This window comes from Phocoena sinus, chromosome 1 (assembly GCF_008692025.1).
Source record: "Phocoena sinus isolate mPhoSin1 chromosome 1, mPhoSin1.pri, whole genome shotgun sequence".
NCBI lineage: Eukaryota > Metazoa > Chordata > Mammalia > Artiodactyla > Phocoenidae > Phocoena > Phocoena sinus.
This window is the reverse complement of record NC_045763.1, coordinates 19,476,703-19,501,654: the sequence shown is the minus strand read 5'-3', so window position 1 is coordinate 19,501,654 and position 24,952 is coordinate 19,476,703. Positions and strand designations below refer to the sequence as shown.

At 35.4% G+C, this 24,952-nt stretch overlaps 1 protein-coding gene across 3 annotated transcripts in view; it reads right to left on the bottom strand.

Annotated features, from left to right (window-relative positions):
* Positions 1 to 851: 851 nt before the first annotated feature.
* Positions 852 to 24,952, bottom strand: part of CLIC4 (chloride intracellular channel 4) — an 82,847-nt gene continuing 58,746 nt past the window's right edge. For all 3 annotated transcript variants that reach the window (XM_032633267.1, XM_032633273.1, XM_032633283.1), the window contains 3 exons: positions 19,524 to 19,630; positions 5,115 to 5,296; positions 852 to 4,417 (listed from right to left, as the gene is read on the bottom strand). In XM_032633267.1, the coding sequence (XP_032489158.1) occupies positions 4,253 to 4,417; positions 5,115 to 5,296; positions 19,524 to 19,630 (454 nt within the window). In that variant the 3' untranslated portion in view covers positions 852 to 4,252. The remainder of the gene's footprint in view (positions 4,418 to 5,114; positions 5,297 to 19,523; positions 19,631 to 24,952) is intronic.

Genomic DNA, 24,952 nt, shown 5'->3' with positions numbered 1-24,952 from the left:
TTTATCTAGTAAGCATCTGAATTTTATTATTATTATTATTATTTTGGCTGCACTGGGTCTTCGTTGCTGCGTGCGGGCTTTCTCTAGCTGCGGCAAGCAAGGGCTACTCTTCGTTGCGGTGCGCGGGCTTCTCATTGCAGTGGCTTCTCTTGTTGCAGAGCATGGGCTCTAGGCACACGGGCCTCAGCAGTTGCAGCACACAGGCCCTAGAGCGCACGGGCTTCAGTAGTTGTGGCACGCGGGCTCAGTAGTTGTGGCTTGTGGGCTCTAGAGCACAGGCTCAGTAGTCGTGGCGCACGGGCTTAGCTGCTCTGCGGCATGTGGGATCTTCCCGGATCAGGGATCGAACCCATGTCCCCTGCATTGGCAGGTGGATTCTTAACCACTGTGCCACTAGGGAAGCCCCTGAATTTTATTATTTCTAATAGTAGGTTATTTTGAATTTTTTATATATGCATCATCTGCAAAGAAGTCATTTGGTCTATTCTTTTCCATTCCTTATTCTTTTTTACTGATTTTACTGCATTGGTGTAGGATGCCTCTAATAAAGCAGCTATGGAAAATAGCTGAATAATAGCTGTGACAGAAGGCAATCCTGTTTTATTTCTGACTTTAATGAGAGGGCTTCTGTTTCATATTTATGTATGAAATTTGCTGTAGGTTCTTGGCAGATGTCTTTATTGGGTTAAAAAAAGTTAATCTCTGGTCCTATTTCACTAAGAATGGGTAGCATGAAAGTTTTTATAAATTATTTTATGCACCTATTGAGATGAACATATGGTTTTCCTCCTTTAATCTACTAAATGTGCTGAATCGCCACTCATGAAAAAAAGTAGTCTCAAATAAAACACTTTTTACCCCAAATTGTTATTTATTTTCATGAGGGAGTAAAAAAGAACCTTTTATGATAGTGAAAATATACTTTATTTTTTAATACAATAGCTGCCAGCAATATACTGGTTCCAGAGACAGAAAGAAAATACAAGCATTCTATAAGCTTTCATTTTCCTTTTCAACTAATTTAAAGAAAATACTCCAATTCTGTTCAACATTATGATTTGGGGGATTTGAAATTTTTTTCCATGATAAAATATAATTTTGACAGCCCAGCCTTAGTAATTTGTAAAGGATGAATAAAAAAGACCATATATTATAACAATAATGAATGCTTCCCTCTCTTTGAATCAAATACTGATTATAACCAGTGTAAGAAATTGGTTAATCAATAAACTTGATGAAATGTGTATCAAAATGTTCATGAAAAATACATTCTATTTCTTTCATTTTTACCATGTAGATATTTTCTAAATGGATATTTTAAATGCACAGAAACAAAGCTATCTACATGCAACTCTGGAGAGATTCAAACAACAGAAGTAAATATGCCTAAATTCTAAGTCAATCAACTGAGTGTAAGAATAAATGTCAGAAACCTCTTCATTGTATACAGATTGCTCAAGGGTTTAAAGATAGTTGTATTAAAAAATAATAATAATAAAGGTAGTTGTATAAACCAAAGTTACCAAGAAATAAAATCTTACATGAATTTTATCACTAAAGTCAACAATCCTAGTAAAAGAAAATAACAGAACTGTATAGAAAATCTGCATCTACATTTTTAAAAAAGGAAGTTACATCAACTGAAACAGTAGACAGCTTTCCAAATGTTGAACACAAAAATTTCTCAGAATCCCTTGGAAATTAGTAAGATCTTCCATTCAGAGTCTAATCTCCTTGTTTAAATGGAACAAAAGGGGTTTAAATGAAGGGGAAAATGATTCAGTAGTTGTAGAAATAATAACAGATGATTTCTACTGTGTCAACCCATATACTACATGAACTGCCATGAAAACTTTCATGTCCCAAATCTCCCAAGACATGAAGCTACGATCTTTCCACAAATGTAAGATGGGGTAAAAAGCATATTCGAGGATGATCTTTCTTAGTAGCTTTTGTTCATTTGCCAATCTCAACCTCATCTAATTTCCCTGATAAAGTAATAAGATTTGTCTTTCAACAGAAAAATAATTCTGCCTTCATCAAAATTATAACAGATAGACCTTGCCTTCCTTGGACATCCAGAGAGACAGCCAAGTACAATCAGCGGATAAATTTTTTAAAAGGAGAAGAAGAAGAGAATAAATATCCAAAGTGGAAAACACTTCACAACTGAGTTTCAGAATGTGTTTTTTCATCCGTTTTGAGGACTGTAGCTCTATCCTCATTAGCCTTCTACTCTGTATCACTTAATCCACTGTTCACTTGAAATAGACACCCCCACTTCTCTTGAATCTTTTCCATGCTTTAAGCTATGAGGCAAGATTCAATATCACCTGATGCCAAGTTACCACTATCGTAAAAGTAAGTGAAAGTGAAGATGGCTGTCTGTGTATTGGTGCAGAGGTGACATATTCACCCACGGAAGCTACTGCTATAGAATTTCTCAATATATAACCTGATAATGCTTCTTCCTGGAACAAGATAAATCATCATCCAACATTTTATTACAAAAAGGTGGGTACCCAAACTTTTGATCAGCAATAAGGAGTTCTAAGAAAGGTAAAGCAAAGAAATCTCCCTGAGCCAAATGGACACAATATGGAGTTTTTCTTATCTTTCTATACCAAGCTAGTCACTGATAGGTTTAAACAATGCAGAATGCTTATTAAAAAATCAAGCTGCTTCCATAAAGCCAGTGCTTACTAAATGTTAGCACATCACAGGGAAGAAAACACTGCCATTTTAAAGCAATATACTTAAAATTTCCAAAAGCAGCCTATGAGAAATAGCATTTCTTAAACAGGTTAGGTATAAAAATTACCAAAACATTATTATAGTCACAATCACAGTCTTTGGAGTAGTACATAGAAAGTCTTTTTTTTTTTTTAATGAATAAATACATAGCAAACTTTTGTTTTATTTTCACCAAGTTCATCCTCCCTTGTTACAACACAATTCCTGGTTTAGGACTTCAATTTAAGAAACAAACATGAAGACTGCTATTCCTCAATGTGGCTGTAGGAAAATTTAATTGAAGGAAGTGCAATGATCGAGATTAGGCAAAACTGCAGTCAATATGTAGTCACCATCACAACTATAATTTAGTCCAAAAGAAGTGAACCATCCTCTACCCAAAGTCTAACAGTAATGGGGGTGGAGTGGTAATCTATGTGTTTTATCTTGTTTTTAATATAGGATGGATAATGCATTCTTTAGATTATCCACATTAAATGTGCTTTAAAAACAAAATTCTACTTGATATTTTGACAAACCCACACTACATTCCTTAGGTTAGTTTTTACATTACTAACCATTGTACTGCTACAGCTAAATCAACTAAATATCAGTGTACGTAGTGTTGCTCAAACGACCTACAAACAGCAAGGCCGATGCCTACCTAAAAAAAGGAGCATTTTTAAAATAAAGGAAGAAAGTAATAATGTTCCAAATGAATGGCACTGGGCAAAATACATATAACCAGTAACATATTTAGACAGAGAGTATCACGTGCCCATTGGTTTCTCTTATATGCATAAAAGGCTTGAAGAAGATCTTGCAAATATTGTTCCTCCCTCTAGACCTTTAGCCTCTACGTAGTGTCAGATATTATAATTGATATGAAGGATAAATGCGTTTAGGCAAAAGTAAAAATCCACATACAAAGTAACATAGCAATATCTGTAGTGACTTTCTGGAGAAGGCTCTCTTCTCTGGTGGTAACATCCTTTAGTACATAACCAGGATAGACTAAATTGAAACAGAATATTTTGATACAGTAGCAATCCTTTCATATACTCTTACTAAATATTATAAAATTCCAAAAATACATAAATATTCCTTGTACCGTGCATTATGCACCAGTTTGGGCCTGATGAGGTTGTGATTACTATTTTAACAGTTAAACAGTGCACCTCAAAAGTTCTGCCATCTATACACAGTGAATGGAGACAGTGGTGAGGGCTCTAGAGAGATGGCAAACTGCCTTTAAAGTGAAAAGTTTTTATGGAGTGTCTCCAAATTAGGAGGATACGGGGTAGGGGAGGTAGGCAGGGTAAAAGAATTTTAAAATAATACTGCTTAGGAGTATATATTTAAAGATAGCTACTATACCTTGTCTATCCTTCATCCTAATCTGGAATAACTGCATGTTTGTGCAAAATAAAGTTTCTATCTTATAGGAAGAGGAGCAGTCTGTTAGGAAAAGCATGTTCTTAGGGGAAGATGTGAAGACATCTCTCTCGTAAGTGTTATTTTACTTGGTAAGTCTTTTGGCTACATCACTATATGCTATTTCAACCTCCTTATCACTGGGGCAGGTATTGGTGAACTCATCCCTACTATACGCGTTAGTTAAGTATCTCCAGATGCCGGTCATTCCTTTTGGAATATCAAAGTTGCGATATTTTTTGGCCACCACCTGAAATACAAAGAGATCAAAAATTAACATTTATATGCCATGTCTTATAAACCAGACATATATCTGATTTCAGGGCAAATTAATTCTGTGAATCTCTGAAAACTGCTCCTACCTGAAGTCTGTCACCTTCGTTCTAACTAGACTTTTAAATAAGGACTGCACGCTACACCAGAGATTCAGAAGTGTGATGGTCATTGCAAATGCCTACCTTGGCCATCCAGAGAAACAGCCAAGTATAATCACTGGATAAATACTTTAAACACACACACACTAGATCTCTGTTTTTCTTGATCTTGATCTTTACTGCACAACCATCCTATACAGCATAGTGTTTCACACAATAAATGCTCAATAAATATTTTCTGCCTTGAAAAGAAAAAGCCAGGCGATCAGAGAACAAAGTTTGATGCTATAAGTCAGTGTAGCCACCACTTCAAAGTTACCTGTTACATCTTTGAATTTTTATGCAATCACAGAAAAAAAAAATCCTATTTGTCATATGCCTTGATTTTAACACACAATTTTCCACTTAATCAACCCTAGGGTGTTTCAACTATTGCCTGAACAACATTAGGTTACACTATTTGGGGGTGCTAAATAGTGCGTGTCAGAAGATCAGCCAAGTTTTACACAGAGGAAGTGCTGCCTTAGTAAACAGATACTAGGTGTAATAGTGCCCCACATCCTGCAGGCCTACCTTGACAATGTGCAGTTTGGGCAGAAGGTTGCAATCAGCTAGCGTCATTTCATTGCCATCCAGAAATTTACGTGTGGAAAACTTAATGTCCTCCATACTATTCTCATCAATTTCATCGGGGAGGGGAGAATTCAGATATTCATCCAGCTTCTGCAGTGTTTTCAAGAGACCCCTCTCCAATGCTGAAAGAAAAATGGAAATACTCTAAGAAGAAAAACCACCCAAGCCCCAAGTAGAAGCGTTGCTCCTTCAGTCAATAACTATTTGTCAAATGTTTCTCTGACACAGGAGAACAAAACAGACAATCTCATGGAGCTTATTTACTTGGGGGGAGAGAGATAAGACAAACAAATTTATAGATAAAATTATAGATAAATATTTTTAAAAAGCATGATAATTTCAGATAGTGGTATCTATAAAAATTTGTTAATAACTAAATGCCCCATATACAAACACATCATGGCCCAATACAGTTGATATTTAAACTGGGGGAAAAAATGGGTGAGAAAAGGTAAACCTGTTATTTCAAATCTAGTAAAGAAAATCTTGCCAAGACAGATTCTTGCCCTCAATTTTAAGTCCTGCTCCCGTAAAAATATTTGGATTTATATCCATGAACTGTGTTAAGAAACTCCGATCCAAGCACTCTAAGCAGAGAAGCCTGAAGTTTCTGCACTGCCTTAATATTATAAGAAGCCAAAAATAGCACTATCTTAAATAACATGAAAAATAGAGGTCAGATTAGAAAGTTCAATTTACAATCCGAATTGGAGGCCTCACTAGCAAAATAGATCAAGATACTATATGTTATAATTCAGAGAGAAGCAGGATGCAGCCACCCTGTATATCTAGAAAGTCAAGGTTAGTGACCCTTAGCAAAGAGGGGATGGGAACATCATTAGAAAGGAATATGAAACTAACAAAAGACAGATCCTCCCTTATCCCTTTTTGGTCTTTTATCCTCTCAACCCACCTTCACCTCCCACCCCCAGAACAGATGAGTTCACACTGATGAGCACAGTACTTGGCCATAAAAGAAAGTTAAAATCATGAGGTGGCACTCCATATTAGTTATAACTTTGAATAAAGTTGGATCCATCACAGAAAAAGGCAAAGTTTTACATGCTGTATATTAGATATTTCACCAGCAACATAAATGTCCTAACCTTATACCTCTTCTTCCAAACTGCTCCCACTGACTCATCCCTTGATCCCTTCAAAGTAGTCCAGACAACAGATGGTAGTCTTAGCTAGGTAGGGGCTGTAGGCATTACAAGGATTTTATAAGTACTTAGGAGATAAAAACCTACCGAGCTTGGAAACCAAACTGAATATGGAAAAAGGAGGATAGAAGTATTCAACAAAATACAAATGGAGGCCCTACTACATGCCAAGTTTTGTACCAAGCATCGTTAAATTCACTACTGAATAAAACATAAAAGGTTCCTACTCTCAGTTTATATTTTGGGGCTCATCAACAAAAGATTCCCGGGGTGAATGCTGGTACCATTGCTGAGACATGTACCTTCCTAGAGGAGAAGCAGATTCAGGAAATGTGGAGATGAGTTCAGTATATGCTGACTTTGAGATGTCTGTAAGACATCTGAGCAGCGATGTCCACAGACAGTTGAGTTTCTAGTCTGGAACAGACTAGGCTGGGGCAATATATTTGTAAGTCCTGAAAGCACAAATGAACGCTGAAGTCATGGAAATGAAGGAGAAGCAGAGGGCCTAGGACAGAACCCTAAGGAACATCACTGATGGTGTTGTGTGAGGCAGATAATACATTTTTGTCATTATTTGGCATTTCATTATATGATTATAGAATAAATACGTATCCATTCTACTGTTAATGACATTTGTGTTGTTTACAGTTGGGGCTTCTTATGCAAATTTCTTGGTGTGCATCTATTCATATTCCTATCAAAAATGGAATTGTGGATGAGATATCTCATACCTGTTAGAATGGTCATAATCAAAAAGACAAGAAATAACAAGTGTTGGTGAGGATGTGGAGAAAAGGGAACCCTTAGGCACCCTTGATGGGAGTGTAAATTGGTGCAGCCACTGTGGAGAACAGTATGGAGGTTCCTCAAAAAATTAAAAACAGAACTACCATGTAATCCAGCAATATCAATTCTGGATATTTATCCAATATGGAAACAACCTAAGTGCCCACTGACAAATGAATGGATAAAGAAAATGTGGTGTATACACACACACACACACACACACACACACACATCACATGCATATGATGGAATATTATTAAGCTACAAAAAAGAATGAAATCTTACCATTTGCAACAACACAGATGAAACTTGAGGGCATTATGCTAAGTCAGTCAAACAGAGAAAGACAAATACCATATGATCTCACTTATATGTAGACTCGTAAAAGACAGACAAACAAACAAGCTCAAAGATATAGAGAACAGATTTGTGGTTGCCACAGGCAGGGGGTGGGCAAAATGGATGGAGTGACAATGATGTAATGTATAGCATGGCGACTACAGTTGATAATACTGTACTGCATATTTGAAATTTGCTAAGAGTTGTAAATCTTAAAAGTTCTCATCACAAGAAAAAAAATTTCTATCTACATGTGGTGATTGATGTTAACTAGATTTATTGTGGTCATCATTTCACATAGTATACAAATATCAAACCATGTAATACATCTGAAACTAATAAATGTCAATGATACCGCAATAAAATTTTTTTTCAATTTTTTTAAATGGAGATGTAGGTTATAGGGTATGTGTGTGTTCAGGTTTAGTAGAAACTGTGATCAGTTTTCCAAGTTCAGCACAGCAAGCAGCAGTGTATGGATGTTCCAGTTACTTCACATCTTTAACAACATTTGGTATTGTTGGTCTCTTTAATTTTAACCATTCTTGGGTATGACAAATTCGGTTTAACATATTTTCATATTTATTGACTCTTTGGATATCCTCTTTTTGTAAAGTGCTGTTTGCTCATTTTTCCTTTGGACTGTCTGTTGTACTGACTTGCAGTCTTTTTATATATGCAGATGCAAATCCTTTGTGGTTATATGTATTATGCATACCTTCCCCCTTTTCACTTGCTTAATGGTGACTTTTGATGAACGTAAGTTACTAAACCTAATGTAGTCCAATTTATTTTTTTTCTTTTATGATCCGTACTTTGTGTTCAGCTTAAGAAACCTTACCTACTCCCAAATTATGAAGCTATTCTCCATTATCTTCTAGGAGATATATTATTTACCATTCGTATTTATATCTACAATCCACTAAGAACTGATTGTGTATGGTGTGAGATAGGGATATTTTCTTGACTCTATATTCTGTTCCACTGTTCTATTTGCCTACCCTTCTGTTAATACCACACTGTTTTAACTATTGTACCTTTATAACAAGTCTTGATATCAGGTAGTGGAAGTTTTCAAACACATCTTTCTTCGAGATCATCTTGGCTATTCTTGGCTCCTTACATTTCCCTAATAAACTGTACAATTAGCATGTTAATTTACACACACACACGCACATGCTGTTGGACTTTTGAATAATCTATAGATTCAACACAACCCCAACTTGCAAACTGGCATCTTTATAATTTTGAGTCTCCCAATCTATGAATATCATTTATTTCTTTTAAAATTTTCTTTTTATTTTATGAAATTGAAAGAAATTTCAATTTCTTTTGTTTTCTATGTAGAGGCCTTGCCCATTTTTGTTAAATTTATTCCTAAATATTTGACATTTTTTATTGTATATTTTTATCACATTTTCTATTGTTTCTTGCTAACATGCACAAATACAATTGATTTTTATAATAGCCTCATATGCAATCACCCTGCTAATTCACTTTTTTTATTCTTATGGTTCATCAGATTATTTTAGATTTTCTACATGTACAATTATATTAAGAATAATGACAAATTTATCCCTTCTTTTATAAGTCTCATACCTTTCATTACTTTTTCTTGTCTATTATACTGGCCAAGACCTCCAGTACAATGCTAAATAGAAGTGCCGACAGTAAGCATCCTTCTTCAGTTCTCAATTTCAAGAGGAAATCTTTCACTACTCCCCTATTATGATGCTTGCTATAACTTTTCTGTAGATTCTCTGTCAGATTAAGGAAATTTCTTGCTGTATCTTTTTCGCAAATTTTTAAAAAATAAACATCTTAATCATAAGCATTAAATTTTATCAAGCACTTTTTCTGCATCAATTGAAATGACCACATAATTTTTCTTTTATTCTATTATTGTGATAATTCGAATAGATTTTTGAATGTCCAAACAATCTTCCATTCTTGAATTAAACTCAACTTGGTTATGTGCATTACCTTTTCTCATATTGCTGGATTTGGCATATTTTGTTTTAGACTTTTACATCTATGTTTCAGAGAGACTGGCCTGAAAGTTACTTTCTTTTGATGTTTTTGTGTGGTTTGACCTCAAAAAGCAAGTTGGAAAGTATTTCCTCTTTTCTGTTTCCTGGAAGAGTATATGCAAGACTGATGTTACATCTTTCCCAAATGCTTAGAAGAGTGAAGCCATCTTTGTGAAATGGTTTTTAATTACAGATATAAGATGATTCACATCTTGAATCCGTTCTTGCAACAATTTTCTTACACTGTACTTTCTGTAAATATATGCAATAGTGTTTTCAAATTTATAAGCATAGGGCTTCCCTGGTGGCACAGTGGTTAAGAATCCGCCTGCCAATGCAGGGGACATGGGTTCGATCCCTGGTCCGGGAAGATCCCACATGCCGCGGAGCAACTAAGTCTGTGCGCCACAACTACTGAGCCTGAGCTCTAGAGCCCGCAAGCCACAGCTACTGTGCCCACGTGCCTAAAGCCCGTGCTCTGCAACAAGAGAAGCCACCTCAATGAGAAGTCCACACACTGCAATGAAGAGTGACCCCCGCTCACCACAACTAAAGAAAGCCCAGGCGCAGCAACAAAGACCCAACGCAGCCAAATATAAAAATACATTAATTTTTTAAAAAATTTATAAACATTGTCATAATATCCTCCAAAAGTCATTTAAATGCAAGATCTGTAGTAATCCCCTTTTATTCCTAATATTGGTTATTGCTGCCTTCTCTCACTTTTCTTAATTTTTCTTGTCAAGGATTTATCAATTTCCTTATTAGACTTTTCAAAGAACTAACTTTTAGCTTTCCAAATCCTGTCACATTTGTTTTCTATTTCATAAAATTCTACTTTTAGTATCTCATTCCTTCTACCTTCTTGATTTGCTGATCTAACTAAACCCCTGAGGTGGATACTTTAAGGTTACCAATTTTTAGCTCTTCTTTTTGCCATTCATTCATTCATTCATTTGGCTGCACCAGGTCTTTGTTGCAGCAGGCAGGATCTTTAGTTGCAGCACACGGAATCTTTTAGCTGCGGCATGCAGGATCTAGTTCCCTGACCAGGAGTCGAACCCAGGCCCCCTGCATTGGGAGCACGGAGTCTTAACCACTGGACCACCAGGGAAGTCCCTTCTTTTTTCTAATATATGCATTTAGAGCTATAAGTTTTCCTCTAAACACAGCTTTTAGTGGTAGCATATAAATTTAGACATGCTATATTTTCATCATGTTATTCTTCAACCTATGGGTTATTGAGAATGCACTGCTTAATTTTCAAACATGTAGAAATTTTCCATCTGTACTTTTGTTACTGATATCTAGCTTTTCTTTGTGGTCAGGGAAAATATTCTATACGATTTCAATTTCCATTTTTTGGAAAAATTTTTCAGATTTGCTTTATGGCTCAGCTTTACAGTCAATTTTGTGTTCCATGTGCATTTGAAAAACAAGGTATATTCTGCAGTTGTGGGGCACAGTGAGATTAAATTTATATATCAATGAGATTAAATTTTTTCACTGTATTATTCAATCTTCTGTATTCTCACTGAATTTTTCTTTTGGCAGATTCTAAGTTACTAAGGGAGTAAGTTAAAATCTCCCACCGAGATTGTGGATTAGTTTATTTCTCTTTTAGCTCTGTCAATCTGGTTTATATATTTTGAGGGTAGTTATTTGGTTACACAAATTTAGAATTATTTTATTTTCCTGGTAGGTTAATCTTTTTAAATCAGTCTGAAACATGTTTCATTATCTCTTGCAATGATGCTTTCCTCAAAGTCTACTTTGTGCAATGTCAGCATAGTTTTGCCAACTTTCTTTTGGTTAGTATTTACACCATTTTACATTCAACTTTCCTGGGTCGGTCAGCCTATCTTATCTGTCTGTCTATTTATTGGTGTGTATTTCAAATGTAGGAGGGAGGGAGGGAGGAGGGAGAAAGAATTCCTTCTTGTACATAAGCAACACATTTTAAATGCAGTTAGGAAACTCTGTTTTCTACTTGGAGTATTTGAATCATTTACATTTAACATAATGACTACAAACTTTGGCTTAGAACTGCCACCAAACGTTTGTTTTCTATTTGCCCTCCTGTTCTGTGTTCTCTTCTTCTTTCTTGCCTTCTTTTGGATTAAGGTTTTTTTTAAATTATTATTCATTTCCCCCTCTACTTGTGTATCATACATTTTTTCATATAATTTTTGAATTTTATTTTTTTATACAGCAAGTTCTTATTAGTCATCATTTTATACACATCAGTGTATACATGTCAATTCCAATCGCCCAGCTCATCACACCACCATCCCCACGCCCCCGCAGCTTTCACCCCTTGGTGTCCATACATTTGTTCTCTACATCTGTGTCTCAATTTCTGCTCTGCAAACCGGTTCAATCTGTACCATTTTTTCTAGGTTCCACATATATGCATTAATATATGTTATTTTGTTTTTCTCTTTCTGACTTATTCACTGTATGACAGTCTCTAGATCCAACCACATCTCAACAAATGACCCAATTTCGTTCCTTTTTATGGCTAAGTAATATTCCATTTTATATATGTACATATTCTTTATCCATTCATCTGTCGATGGGCATTTAGGTTGCTTCCATGACCTGGCTATTGTAAATAGTGCTGCAATGAACATTGGGGTGCATGTGTCTTTTTGAATTATGGTTTTCTCTGGGTATATGCCCAGTAGTGGGATTGCTGGATCATAGTATCACACATTCTTTTGCTAGACTTTGTTTCCTTGACTTACTAAAGCTTAATTATAACTTTTACACTTCAGGATAATGCAAGGACCTTAGAACACTCTAACTGTATTTAATTTCCCTCCTGTCTCATACGCTACTATTGTTTTGTGTATTAATTTGACTTTTTTTTTTTGGACTGCGTTGGGTCTTCATTGCTGTGCACAGACTTTCTCTAGTTGCGGTGAGCGGGGGCTACTCTTCGTTGCGGTGCACAGGCTTCTCATTGTGGTGGTTTCTCTTGTTGCGGAGCACGGGATCTAGGCACGTGGGCTTCAGCAGTTGCAGCACACGGGCCCTACACGGGCTCAGTACTTGCGGCTTGCGGGCTCTAGAGTGCAGGCTCAGTAGTTGTGGCGCATGGGCTTAGTTGCTCTGCGGCATGTGATATCTTCCCAGACCAGGGATTGAACCCATGTCCCCTGCACTGGCAGGTAGATTCTTAACCACTGTGCCACCAGGGAAGTCCCTGGACATATATTTTAAATCCCAGAAGACACTACTGTTCTATAAGACAGCATTCATTTCTATTTTATATTTATACTACTCTTTGCTTTCCCTTCCTTCCTGCATCTCTGGGTGTTCATCTGAAATCATTTTCCTTCTGCCTGAAAAACTACTTTTAGTATTTTGTTTAGTGTGAGTCTGCTGAGATGAATGTTCAGTTTTTGTTTATTTGAAAATGTCTATTTTGCTTTTACCATTTAAAATTCATAAATAAAAAACTAATATATTAATCATTACATTCTTATAGTAATTTTCAGTTGAAAAAACTTGGTGAACATATGTTAAGAGAACTGATTCTCAGAGCAGCCATGGGACATAGGATGGGTAGATATTATCCTATCTTATAGATACTGAAATAAAGAAGAGACTTTGCCTTTTCTCAAAATCAAAGAAAGGAGATCTGACATCTTGGAACTTGACTTGTTACGACTACCTGAAATTATAAATTGAACTGTGAATTTTAGAGGCTCACAGAAGAGGCAGTAAGAGAAAGCTGACTGGTCAGCAAGTATATGGATCCAGGGCTATAAACATAAATGTCACATCTTGAGGCAAGAATAAAATATTTGGATGTGTTTGCTTTCACTTTGGGAGGGTATTTCACGGCTTACAGAATGCTAATTCGTTTTCTTTTAACTCTTTGAAGATCTCATAACACTGTCTTCTGGATTCACTGTTTCTGTTAAGAATCAGTGCTCAGTCTTATTGCTTTTACCTTGAAGAGCTTTCTTTCTCTCTGCCACTTTTAAGATTTTATCTCTGGTATTCAGCAATCTGACTATGATGTATACAGGTATCGTTTTATTTGTCCTGCTTGGGTTTTGTAAGGCTCGACTCCATGGCTTGTTATCTCTCATCAGTTTGGAAAATTCTTGGCAATTATCTAGCTATAGCTTCAATTCCATTTTCTCCTCTTATTCTGGGATTCCAGTTATACACATGTCAAACTTTTTTTATTGTGCCCCATATGTCTTACACTCTTTTATGTGGTTTGTTTTTTTTTGTTGGATTTGTCTTTTTATCTCTCTATGCTTCCATTAGCTATTTCCTTCTGACCTATCTTCACGTTCACTAATACATTCTCATCGTCTACTCTGTTAAATTCATCTATTGAGTTCATAATTTCAGATACTGTATTTTTAAATTCTAGAACTTCCATTTGATTCTTTTTTATAATGTCCAGTCCTTTGCTGTAATTTTCACCTTGTTCTTTTACTTTTGAATATATATAAGTTATTTTAAAGTATCTGATAACTGAATACCTTGTAGTTTTTTAAATGGTTTCATAAAATGTATTAGCTGTATTCAGTCCTTGATATGGGTACTTTCTATTACTATTAGATTTTTAAAGCTGGTAAATTTTTAAACTCAGGGCTGGTTTATATTAAAATAATAGTCTACTAAGTCAGGAACTTCTTTCTTCATATTCTTGTTAAAATTAATGCATTGTTCTTGCTCCCCAACCGTACTATATGTTCTTTGAAGGTAAAGTCTGTGTCTTGTGCTTCTTCTTCTGCATATCCCCTTAAATTCATGGCACTTTACCTCAGCATATGGTGGACACTTGGTCAATGTCTGGACCAGACTGAGAAAGGCCAATAGTTAAGTATAAGAGTTTTGAGTTTCATAAATGTATGAAGTTCAAAAGGCAATTAGGTGAAAATGTAGAATAGACACTTTTCAAGTCAGATGATTGAAGATATTTATACCTGACTTTTATATCTTCGTGGGAAGCTGAGAATAAGGTAGGTACTACATATTGCTATAGAGCACGTAGCCATTTAAAAAATGTAAAAAAGAACTGGTAATATTTTTAACCTAGGTAAATATCAAACAAATTGGAATGTGTTATGTCAAGTGATAGACAACAAGATTAAGATCAAAGAACTACCTGTTTTATTAACAGAAAGTCGCTCTAGCCATAGCCAGGATCAAGCTAGTTTATTTCTTAGAGAAAATAGTTAAGAAACAGGCCAACAGAACCCAGTAAAATAAAGTTGACGAGTTAGGGGAGCTTAACTGCAACTGGGGAAGTGACAGGGAATCAAGCCATTTAAAGATAAAAGATCAAAAATATAAAGGCAATAAATATAACCTTTTATTAATTACATACAAGCTGTTAATAATGCATGCAGTCAGCTGAAATGTAAAGTTTATAAATTAACAAGAAAATGCAATGTGAGAAACAGCTACGTTAGTAAGGAGTCCAGGGCATGATGGAAAATTTTCACGGTTGCACTTAAAAAGAAAAAAAGGAGACAGCAGAATCTCAGGACTGTAAAAGAACAAACTTTTAAAGATTCAATATGCTTCCTGTCAAAAGCAGTGAATACAAAATAAACACATATTAGATATAAGGACTTGTTCTTTGATCAGATTACAATGAACAGGATCATGACCTATAAGGAATACTGAATTCAAACACTGAAATAATGTCTCAAACGGCACTTGAGTGGTATAACAAGTGCAAGCAAGTTTATGATCTCTGATCTACTGTAAATTAATCCTTTTCCTGAATTAACTCTCAAAAGTATCCAATAGAGAAATAGAATATCCTATATTTCCAAGGTTTACAACATACAATGCTTATGATCCTAGCTGTAAGGCATGGACTAAAATTCAGAAGCTAGCAGAACATTACAATTACTGCTCTATAACTTTGGACGTAGCAAAGTACCTGCAATGAAGTTGAACTGCTGTACTCGACCAGAGTGTTAGTGATTTTTCATAGTTAAGAACATCAGGAAAAAAAAAAAAAAGAATGTCAGAGTAAAGGGCATATTAATGAAAACAAAGAATGCTGAATTAGTTTGATACAATTTTTATGTATCAAACTAAGGAATGGACAATAAAACAAAGAAAAATGAGGTAACAAAGTTTTAAAGACAAACCATCACAAAGGAACGTGAAATTGGTTAAAATAAAGAAAATGTCAAGATTAACCACTAGAAGGCAGTAGCAGTCCATCAAAAAGTAGCTCTTTTTTTTTACATCTTTATTGGAGTATAATTGCTTTACAATGGTGTGTTGGTTTCTGCTTTATAACAAAGTGAATCAGTTATACATATACATATGTTCCCATATCTCTTCCCTCTTGCTAGCTCCTTGTCTTTTGTAATTAAAAAGTAGCACTATTATTCTCTAATACCCCTACTGTAGTAATGCCGTATCTCTAAGGAGGTATTTCAAAAGTTCTCAAAAAAATTACTAAGTACCCCAGAGGCCATACGATCAGTTTTTAAATTAATTGTGAAAATCAAAATATTAACACATACTCTCTCTCATACACAGACACACACAAACACACCAGGGAGAAGCATGGAGAAATGAATACTTTCACATTAGTGGGAATAGAAACTATTATAGTCTTTGGAGAACAAAACCTTTTGACCTATTTGAAATCTAGCACAAGGACACTGGCAGCACAGTGTGTCATAATAAAAAACGAGGCAATCTAAATGTCTATCAGTAAGGAAATAGTTAACTAAAAATCCATATTATGGAATATTAAGCAGCATTTCTAAAAAATGAGATAGATCTACATTTTGATATTAAAGTATTTCTACCATATAGTACATGATAAAGATAACTGAAGAATGTGTATATATATATATATATATATATATATATATATATATAAATAAATACACATTTAAGTACAACGTGTGCATAGAAAAAAAGAAGGATACATACTAACTGCTGGGGAAGAGTTTATATGATATGACTAAGAAGGGGCACTGAAATTTTATTAATTTCTGTACTATTTTAACTTCTTCAAAAAGCATGCATTATTCTACTACTTGTATAATTTGAATGAGTAAAAGCGCAAGGCAAAAAGCATTAAATGTAACAAGACAGTTACTGTTGTAGAAAAATATAATTTACAGTGAAGAAAAAAATTATGAGCACTTACATGGACAAAACTATATATATTTTTTTTTTTTTGACAAAACTATATTTTAAAGCTACTGCTAGTTTTAATAAAAGGGTAATCTTACACAAGCAATTTTTAAATGCCAGGTAACACATCAGTGGAAAACAGGGAGAGGTAATAAGTATTGAAACATGATTAAATACCCAACGCAGTTTCATTGCTACAATGATGAACAACCATCCTCTGACTCCACACACTTTTCCGGAGAGAGACGGAAAGAGAGAGATGGATGGAGAGAGGGAGGCAACTAGGGAGGGAGAATAAATCTTGAATACAAAGCAACTGATCAGAATCTAAAGATTCCTTGCCTCCATTTAAAAGTGGGAATTGGGACATTATGAAATATGCCTCGGAGGCTATAATGGCAGATTTCATCACTGCTAAATTCACTGATCTCTTAAGAATGTTATAAACATCAACAGACTAATAAATTATCTATTAGTTACATTTGGGAGCTTAATAAGTTATATAAATGAATGAAATCACAGAACTGAAAAAAACTTAGGAGATCTGGGACAGGTCATAATGAACCCATCCCATAAAAGGAATTACCCATTAATTTCTCTTTTAATGCTTCAAAAAAAACAAGCTGTTACTCCCAATCACCTCAGACATGTTACTGAAAGAATTACATGTTTTATCTATCTATCTGTCTATGTTTCCTTTCATTTATTTTATTCTTTAAATCATATTTGCTTACTCTGTACCCCAATATAAGCATTGGCCCTTCTCTTTCACTTTCACTAGCCAATTGCTATAGCATCTAGGCATCTAATCCCTTACTTAAATAGAATTAGCTCTTAAAAGGTCTTAAAATTGTCCAAACACATCGGATTTTATAAAACATTTAATAGGTTTTTAAAACTAATCAAAGGCTTGCCTACTCTGATTTACCATGTAAAATGACAAATCCATCTTCATGTAAGTTGTTTATTGTTTGGGGGAATTAGGAGGTGGATGACTAAGGCTTATTTAAGGCATTTAATTGCACTGAACAGACAGATAAGAGACCTGCAACAAATATACATAAGGGAGACCTGTTAAGCTCCAAAGTGATTTGGAATACTGTTTTCTAAAGTCCCAAGGCAGTGACAGGCCACTGTGGGGGGAAGTTGCTTGGTAACTGGAATTCTTATTTACCAATAGGTAATTTAATGTAAAAAGCCTTCTAAATTCTGCACTGTGTAATCCATTATGTTGTTTGTTCTTATTGGTTACAGCATTCTAAGGACAGTTAGTGTAGGTGGCTACTTAAGACAGTAACAAATTGATAGGAACAAACAGAATACAAAGTTATACTTAAATGAGTCACTCTCTCCCCTATTCTCTACCCCCATCCCATCCCTCAAAGCAATTGGTTTTGTTGGGTTTTTTTAAGCAAACACATTTTATTTCCCTCTCCTCCCCACCAAGTGTCAAAATAAATTCAACCACCCTCTAGTTTCCAAAAGCCACACAGAGAAATAAAAACATTATGACTTTAACTAAGAGAGTTCAAAGAACTATGCAGCAAGAGCATCTGGGTGTAAAAAGAACAGTCACCTGCAGGAAGGAGGGTAGAACAGAAAAGATACTGTCTGTGGATAGGAGGGGCTCCAGTATAACTGTTTACCTAGTATATAAAATTCTCAGACAGAAACAGTAGTCAGAAAGAAAAGCCAATTACTAAGGAAAATTGCTCCCAAACTAAGGCAGCTACTGAAACACATTTAATAAGCCAGGCCTGAGCACTAAGGTTTTCCCTTCGCTATAGAAAAAAATAAAAGCCTGAATAGCTTGGAAATCTACCCACTGAAATAACATAAGGAAATCAGCAAATGTTTCAATTTTTTAAAATGTTTATTCTTGCTTAACCAGCACTGATATTTTTTCCCCTTTGGTATTCTTGCTCATTTGCTGCCATAAACTCTACCCAAAGAAACCCACCCAAGCTACCAAAGAGTCTAAAATTATGATGGATTATAGTGTCTTCAGGAGTTGGCTCTTTGGTTATTATTGTTACTTTTAATTAAACACTAATGCTCTCTCTATATAGTTTTCCTCAGGAAGAACAATGCTTAACACCCTAAAGAGAAGAAAAGGGGAAATGACTGAATGGTGACATTAAGACAAGGTTCATTAAATGGGACCTCTTTCTAAGAGGCTTCCCTTTACTATATGTAAGTTTGGTAAATGAAATAATAAGATAGTGTCTTTTAATAAATAAAAGAAGGAAGTTGCATCTGTACTACCTAAACAATTCTCACCATGAAAATATGACTTGAAACTAAAATTTTAATTTTAGGATATGGAGAAATTTGGAAGGCTGGTGAGTCCAAATCTCTCTTAGAGCAACTCCAAAAACTGTTCTTAAGGGTAATTAGCACAAAAATCCACCCAGGCTGACTTCAGGTTGCTGGCACGGATAATAAACAAAGATTTGGAAACACTTTAAATTGCACTGTATCCACCTATTCCAACCTCCTCAACCACCCAGGCCACTGTTCGTGAGGCCATAGTTTTCTGTATAGCTCCCTTAGTGGTAACTTCTCAGAAGAATATGAGAACAAATTTATTCAATAAACATTTTATCACACATCTGCTTTATGCTAGGCACAGTCCCACTAGCAAGAAACACAGAAAAAAGCAATTTAAGGACTTACCCTGGTTTATCCTCAAATCTCTGATCAACTGTGAAAGCCAGTTTTTGATACTTACGGGAATGTCTGGCCTCCAAAGTAATCATTTATAATCACTGTCATAATAGGGATTTTTGGTCTTTGTTCCTGTTTTTGTTTTGTTTTGGGGTATTTTTGCGGGGAGGGGGAATGGTTCTACAGTGCTAATTCAATCATTTGGTTTTTTTTACCTTCATTAGCCTCTGGCCTTGAATTCTTGATATATGCAGAGAATTTGGCAAAGATGTCCATTCCAGCGGTATTTGATTCTGGGTGTTTTGGTGAAAGCTTTAAGTACCTAAATGAAAAATGTAATAACAGATTATAGATCCTCCAAAGATACATTAGCATAAATTCTCTCAATCAAACCATTGTGCTAGCAGTTACTAGACATCTTTTAACAGTTATTACTCTAAGAAATGCCATGATCTGTTTCCCATGATATTTTTAAGATGTGTTTTTTCCTTAGGAAACAAAGTTCTACACAGTGTTTTTGTTCACATATTAATATTCTTGGCAACCAAAGCTCATCCACACTCCACCTCCATTTTATAAATTAGAATGCTGGGGAAACAGTCTACTTGTTCAGAGACTTGTGCCAAGCCCATGGGCGTCTTGGAAAGAGAACTCTAGAGCAGAGCTATCCAAGAGAACGTTCTGTGATGATGGAAATGTTATATATTTGAATTGTCCAAGATGGTAGCCATTAGTGACTTGTGGTTATCTGAATACGAATTTAAATTAATCATAATAAAGTTAAAATTCATTTCCTCAGTTACACTAGCCACATTTCAACTGTAGAGCCTTCTCAAATAGGAATGCCAAACAGACAGATCTTGGGTATGCCACACACTGAGCCAGCCATGTAAAGCAGTACCACAGAACCCTGACAGGAGGAAGAGTCTAAGCTGCCCAAGCGTAGATTAAGGACAAAAACAGCAGGAGGCTGATCATTCACTTTCCTACACTCAGGATTTTCCAAAACCTCCCATATATTAAATATTCTAAGGGTGACAATGAGCAACAGAAAAATAAGACATCAGGAATTTTGCTAACAAGTGCTCTGTTGTGTTGTTACAAAGTCTTTCTACTTTGAGAAAAGACATTCATGACACAACAGCTTTTTTAAAAAAACACACACAAATGTGTATGTCATATACTTAAATTTTCAAACACACATACCCAATGTTTATTTCTTCCTCAAATTGGAAAATACATGTGAAAAAGCCCAATTCTTTACTTCTCCCTTCAGCAGAGCTTGTATCAGCTCCAGAGAGTCAGGACTAGAGAAGTCTAGACTCTTGAGCACCACTTTAGGGAAGACCGATCAGCTTAAAAGCCCTGCAAAACGGGCTGGGGGCCGGTAAGACTACGGAAAAAATCTTACATTGAACTAGTTTAGATTTATTCATATATTTTAAGATGCTGTCTTACTACTTTTCTTTAAATTAAAAATGAAAGTGAGGAATTTTTAGAAAAAAATTTGTTCGGTTGCAAGCTGTAGTTTCAGGTTAGTTTTTATATTCGTATCTTTTACGTTTGCCATTTTAAATTCAAGAAAAGATACATCTTCTAAATTAGACATAGTACTATATTGGTAAGGAGAATATAAAATATCTATTGAATACCAACATGCTCAAGTTATTTTCCTGTTTAATATCTATTTTTAAGCTTAAAGAGTTCTTCATAATTAGAAATGAAATTAATTACATAACAAGCTTTTCAGTGAATGATTATAGTAAATTTCACCTGTGTGTGTATGTATGTGTATATTATATATATGTGTATGTGTGTATATATATGTATTTTTTTTCCTGCTAACTATAGAAAACTTTACCTTCTCTCTCTTTTTATTTTCCCTGCCTGAGCTGAAAGAGTTAATTCCAGCTTCAACATTCCTGAATTTCCCTTGACTATGAAAACAACCAGCCTCTAATTTAAATGTTTCCACCGCTTATAATACAGTACCTTCACTGACTCATTCCAAACAAAAAATAGTACAAGGAACAAAATATACTGAAGTGCCTCTTCAATATATCTATGACTTCCTCTAGCCAAGTTTCCAGATTCACTTCTTTTCCCCAACCAATATTTAGCAGTACCAACTTTTTCTAATGAAGTTAACTTCATAATTCTCATAATAACTTATAGAAAGGTAGGCCTGAACTACAGATTATTTATATATTCATTATTCATGCATATATTCATTTATTCTAAATATTAAGTATCTACCATGTGTCAGGAATTGTACTAAGTACTGGGGTTGTAATGATCAGCACATAGAAGCATGCTTACTAGAGATCTATTTTAATGAACAGGTAAAAATTAAAGACTTGCAATCAGCATATCCTTTATTCATATGGAAATAGATGCTGTTACAATTCTTAAGAAAAACAGTGTTCTCTAAAGCAGGTTAAACATGCCCTATTCTCCTCCTCCAAGACAATTAAATTTGTACTATTAATTTAGTGCATACAATACTATAGTTACAAGAGACCACTCACCTCAATCTCTCATTTTGCCTAAAAGGAAATTATATTCCAGAAAGCTTACATAGTTGGCCCCCAAATCACTGGACTAGTTAAAAGTATTGTCAAACTGAAACTCACATCTCCTGTCCCCAGGTCCAGTGTTGTTTTGTTTTTGTTTTATTAAAGATCACGTTCTAAAAGATAAGTCAAATGCTAAACTGGTAGGTCCAAAATCAGCTGTCAACTTTTTTTTGCATTCCCCCCAAACACTGGATTTTAATAATTCATTATTAGTAGTTTTAGCAAACTGCTTGATAAAGCAATACTTTTCAATTATTATGAGCATTCATTTAAACATTTAACAAAAGGAAGGCAAAAAATTAATAAAAGGCTATGTGTCAACAACAGAATAGACATGTGCATCCAGGGTAGACTTTCAGATCAGTCCTTTATCACATCCTGTATTACATCACGGACTATTATTAATGGTAGACTAGCTAAGAATACTTCCATCCTTTAAGAAAGATCTCAAACATTTTCTCCTTCCTTGTGTTAATGTAAGAATAAAGTGTGGTTATACAGTCTATTAAATTATCCCTGTAAACTCAAGTTTCATTATATTTCTCTTTAAAAAAAAAAAAAAGGCGGGCTTCCCTGGTGGTGCAGTAGTTGAGAGTCTGCCTGCCAATGCAGGGGACACGGGTTCGTGCCCCGGTCCGGGAAGATCCCTCATGCCACGGAGCGGCTGGGCCCGTGAGCCATGGCCGCTGAGCCTGTGCGTCCGGAGCCTGTGCTCCGCAACGGGAGAGGCCACAACAGTGAGAGGCCCGCGTACCACAAAAAAAAAGGCTTAACAACAGTTTATAGAACTCTTCTCCAAAATTATCTAGCTTCCTCTATCCTTTTATCAGTAAGTTAGCCAAGTATACAAGCCTGCTTCAGTTAAAAACCCAAATTTCCAAGTTGTTTTGAAAGCTTTTTTTGGGCAAAGTAGTTCCTTCTTTCAAGCAAGGGGAACTGAAAAAAATATCCCCAGAAGAGAAGAAAGACAGTTTCTTCTTTAAAACCTATAGTTACCTAGACCAGCAAAAGTTCCTTGATTTTATCTTTTCATTAGTCTCTAAATTCTAAACAACTCTAGAATAGACAGTTGCCTGTATTTGTACTTGTCATGATTAAATCAGAAATGCTCACATAAAAACCCCTCTGTTCTCAGTATCATCAAATGCCAAAAACATGTTATTAGAAATGCTAGATTCTAGTCCACCAGCTTGTACAACTCTTCTGCCTTTTGTCCTCAACCTATCTGGAAACAAGAAGGCTTACAATCAGTGTGAGTAGGGTCAGCTAAGGACCTGAAGACCTCCTTATCTTACAGAGAAAAGGCAGACAGCCCCTGGCTGCCCTAGAACAGAAGAAAGGAAGAAGAATGTATGTGGTGGTCCCAGAAACACTTCCTCCTCTCATCCTCTAGAAGCAATTCTGCATGACAGAGAATATGCTGTTTGATCCGCATTTCACATTATGTGTTACAGAGCCCACTAAGGGCAAGGTACTCCCAATCCAAACATGCTGTTCCAATGCATATAAATAAAAACTCAACAGAAGTTAAACCTCACCTACTTTTAAAAAAGGATTCATTAAATTAAGTTTGAAAACCACTTTCAGTCCCACTTGGTCATCACAGTAAAACAAACTACCTTTGCTTTTTATATTACCTACCCTTCCTCTAAACTTGAGCTAGCCTTCAATTTTGTACTCACTAAAGCACAATTACAATTAAAGACTCACATTTTACCTTTTACAAAAGTCAAACATAGGTTTTTGTTTTTACTTGGCTTTGAAAGTAAGTATGCCAGCTCTGCCACCATGAACTGTGAAATCTTGGACAAATTATTTGGATTACTCATCTTCAGTTTTTTCATAGTCTTTGCGAGAACTGAGATAATCCACAAAATAATGCACAGCGCATGGCACATAATTAGCACTTGAACGTTAGTTCATAATAGCAGAGGCATTAGTAACATCAAAAATACTCCCTTCTATATAAAGTAAAATTTTAAACTTTATTTAGAAACTCTTCAGAATATAAACTTCAACATAAAAACAAGGAAAATTAACCACAGAGAGAATTTAGTGGATTATGAACCCTTTATAACAGAAAGATCTCCAAGTTTTAAATTAAATTATTTAAACCAAAAGAAAAGATCATTCCTGGTTAGAGTTTCTCTATGAATATGCCCAAATGAAATGAAGCTGAATTTTCTCTATATGAAAAGCAAAATGAGGGAATTCCCTGGCAGTCCAGTGGTTAGGACTCCGTGCTCTCAATGCCAAGGGCCCAGGTTCAGTCCCTGGCTGGGAAACTAAGATCCCACAAGCCACATGGCACAGCCAAAAAAAAAAAACAAAGAAAAGCAATGTGAAAATGTTTATTTTCAAGGTCCAATTCAAAAAGCTATGGTGTCTTACAGAGTACTGGATGCCAAAAAAATTGAATATTTTGATATTAGTTCTACTACTTCTGTTAATATTTATTCCCTCTGAGAAAAATAAGAAAGAATAATGAAAATTATTTTTGTTGCTGTTATTGCTGCTATTGTTGAAGAAGAAGGCTAGAAGAGAATATGAGAAAATGCCCATTTTACTGAAATGGTATATAATGTTATCAGCATACTGATTTCAAAAACGTAAATATCCTTGGAAGGATTTACACAACAAACATTTTAGACAATGCTTTAAAACAACATACAACTTCCTTCACAGAGAATGAATGTCATTCAAACTGTTTCTCTATTTTTTTTTTTTTTTTTTGCGGTACGCGGGCCTCTCAATGTTGTGGCCTCTCCCGTTGCGGAGCACAGGCTCCAGACGCGCAGGCTCAGCGGCCATGGCTCACGGGCCCAGCCGCTCCACGGCATGTGGGATCTTCCCGGACCAGGGCACGAAGCCGTGTCCCCTGCATCGGCAGGCAAACTCAACCACTGCGCCACCAGGGAAGCCCTGTTTCTCTATTTATAATTTAATGTTGATACAATGATCATCAGTTATGAGAGGACGATCACTTCCATTAGTGTCTGAGGATAAGATGGCAAATATGGAGCTTTCCTTAGAGCTGACAGACTTTAAGAATAAAAAGGGTAAAATAT